Below are 2,374 nucleotides of genomic sequence, written 5' to 3' on the forward strand. Positions count from 1 at the left end.
GTATTCATTGGAAGGACTGATGCTGAAGCTCAAACTCCAATACTTTGGTCATATGATGTGAAGAACCGACTCATTGGAAAGACCCTGATTCTGGGAGGGATTGGGGGCAGGAGGAGAAGGGGACGACAGAGGATGAGATGGCTGGAGGGCATCACTGACTCGATGGACATGAGTTTGAGTGAACTCCGGGAGTTGGTGATGGACAGGGAGGCCTGGCATGCTATGATTCATGGGGTCACAAAGAGTCGGACACGACTGAGCGACTGAACTGAATTGAAGTGAGTGTTTCTTCAACCTACAGGTAGGATCACATGGCTGAAAATGTAACTCTGTTTCCAAGAAAATGATAGAATGCATAGGATAATCAGTGAAATGAAAAGATTCACAAAGGCTGAAATACAATAGAAGAAACAGAGAGCTAGAGTTCATACAGATTAGCTGTACTTACCACATTTAATACATCTACAAAAAGTTAACTTGCAAGGTTTTAAAAAATAAGCTCAGTCTTAATTCACTAATAAGCCATTCATAAAATCAATCAGATTTAGTTTACGTAGCACATTCATACATGTTCTTCTAATAACATTTTATAATTTGGCCTTATTACCAAATCTCAGTTCTAAAGAAATAAAGTTACTGTGGGAATATTGGCAATATATTGACCAAAGGTAAAGACCAAATCACACACAAATAAAATATATTCAGGTAAAGACCAAATCACACACAAATAAAATATATTCAATCTAAGACATCGACAAAACCATTCAATGTTTAAAAGCCACACAGTCTGCGCCTAGATTAACAAATTTCCTTTAAAATAAGAAATGGACTTATCACTGAAGCAATCGCATCAACATTAGGTTTAAAAGAGTCAGTATAAATAGGAGGTCATAAATATTCTGTAATATCATGATACCACACACATAAAATTTGTATTTCTAATTTAAGAACAAACTTGACAAATATAAAAACTTAACAGTGGTCATGTCTAATCCTGAGATTAATAACAGTTTACAAAATGCTACAAAACAAAACTGCCAGAATGACTACTTCACTTTCAAGCATCCTGAAAATATAAACAGCAATCAAATAAGTTGATAAATGGCAACTACCAGAACTTGCACTTTTCTCCCAATTTTTATTCCCTGCCTTCAAAGTCATTTTTATCTTTGTTTAGTAGCTAAGACCTGCCCTATTCCTCAATCTTTATTTAGTTACTTACGTCTTCTCATGCTCATCTATATACTGTGGATAAACAGACCCACTATGGTCCTTTAGAGACTCCTCCAAAGGGATAAAGAGATCTTCCAGTTCCCTCTGCTGTGACAGGATAAAATCCAATTCTTGTTCCAGCCTGGAAAAAAAAGTCAATAGAAAGGCTGATGAAACGAATTTTGAGTGACACAATAAATGTCAGTAAACCATAACAAGGAAAAACAACCAGACAAAGACATAGATCTTTAATCTTCCAACCTAGGGAAGCTAAGGTTCTACCTTTTCTGATGCAGTTTCACTTTTTCTACTTCTCCATGTAAAGCAGTTATCTATAAAGGAAAATAAGAATATAATAGTATAAATATTTGAATTTATATTGTAACTGTAAGGCAATATTTATTTTGTAATATACACTTCAAGTATGAAAGAGTTCCTAATTCAGGGCACTTATTACCTAAGGAAAATATTTTTAAGTTTATCACTAATATTGAAAAGAAAAATTAACCATGAAACATGGGTCTATTTTCCTGTGTTCATCAGAAAATACTTACACAATGCAGGTAAATTAATGAGAACATCTTCTTACCTTCTCACCATTCTCCATCAATGTATAGTCCCAAGCATTGACCAGGGTGGCCTGGTGAAGAAAGTATTTCTCTTGATCCTCTAACTCAAGGTTCCATTTGTTTACCAGACCGTCCAGCTGACCATATGTCATCACAGGAGTTATGATTGCACTAAAAAGGATACAGTATGATCGGATGATCATACTTTCCAAAGTATGATCAGATTTTTAAAAGTATAACACAGAAGAACTTAGAGGAAAAAATATCACATTTTACAGACATTTCTCCAACCTGCTCCCTAACAAAACCACCAAAACTGGTAAAGATTATTTCAAAAACAACCATTCAAAGTCTCTGGAAGTTATCCTAAGGAAATACAGCAAATGTAAAACGATAAATCTTTCAGAAAAAAATTAGGAGAAAATCTTTGGAATCTAGGCAAAGAGTTCTTAAACTTGACACTAAAAGCACATTCATTAAAGGAAAAAGTGATAAATCAGACCTTGTCAATTAAGTTTTGTTTGGTGAAACACTCTTTAATTACAGAGTTAGAAAAAACTGTTCATAAACCACATATCTGACAAAGGGCAGGT

At 34.6% G+C, this 2,374-nt stretch overlaps 1 protein-coding gene across 1 annotated transcript in view; it reads right to left on the reverse strand.

The window, feature by feature from the left end:
• Positions 1-2,020, reverse strand: part of NUP62CL (nucleoporin 62kDa C-terminal like) — a 4,829-nt gene extending 2,809 nt beyond the window's left edge. Inside the window, exons 1-3 of the mRNA XM_010832994.1 lie at positions 1,802-2,020; positions 1,495-1,544; positions 1,223-1,354 (exon numbers count right to left, since the gene is read on the reverse strand). Coding sequence (XP_010831296.1) covers positions 1,223-1,354; positions 1,495-1,544; positions 1,802-1,984 — 365 coding nt within the window. The 5' untranslated portion in view covers positions 1,985-2,020. The remainder of the gene's footprint in view (positions 1-1,222; positions 1,355-1,494; positions 1,545-1,801) is intronic.
• Between the last annotated feature and the right edge of the window lie 354 nt (positions 2,021-2,374).

This window comes from Bison bison, unplaced genomic scaffold (genome assembly GCF_000754665.1).
Source record: "Bison bison bison isolate TAMUID 2011002044 unplaced genomic scaffold, Bison_UMD1.0 scf7180017838014, whole genome shotgun sequence".
Lineage (NCBI taxonomy): Eukaryota > Metazoa > Chordata > Mammalia > Artiodactyla > Bovidae > Bison > Bison bison.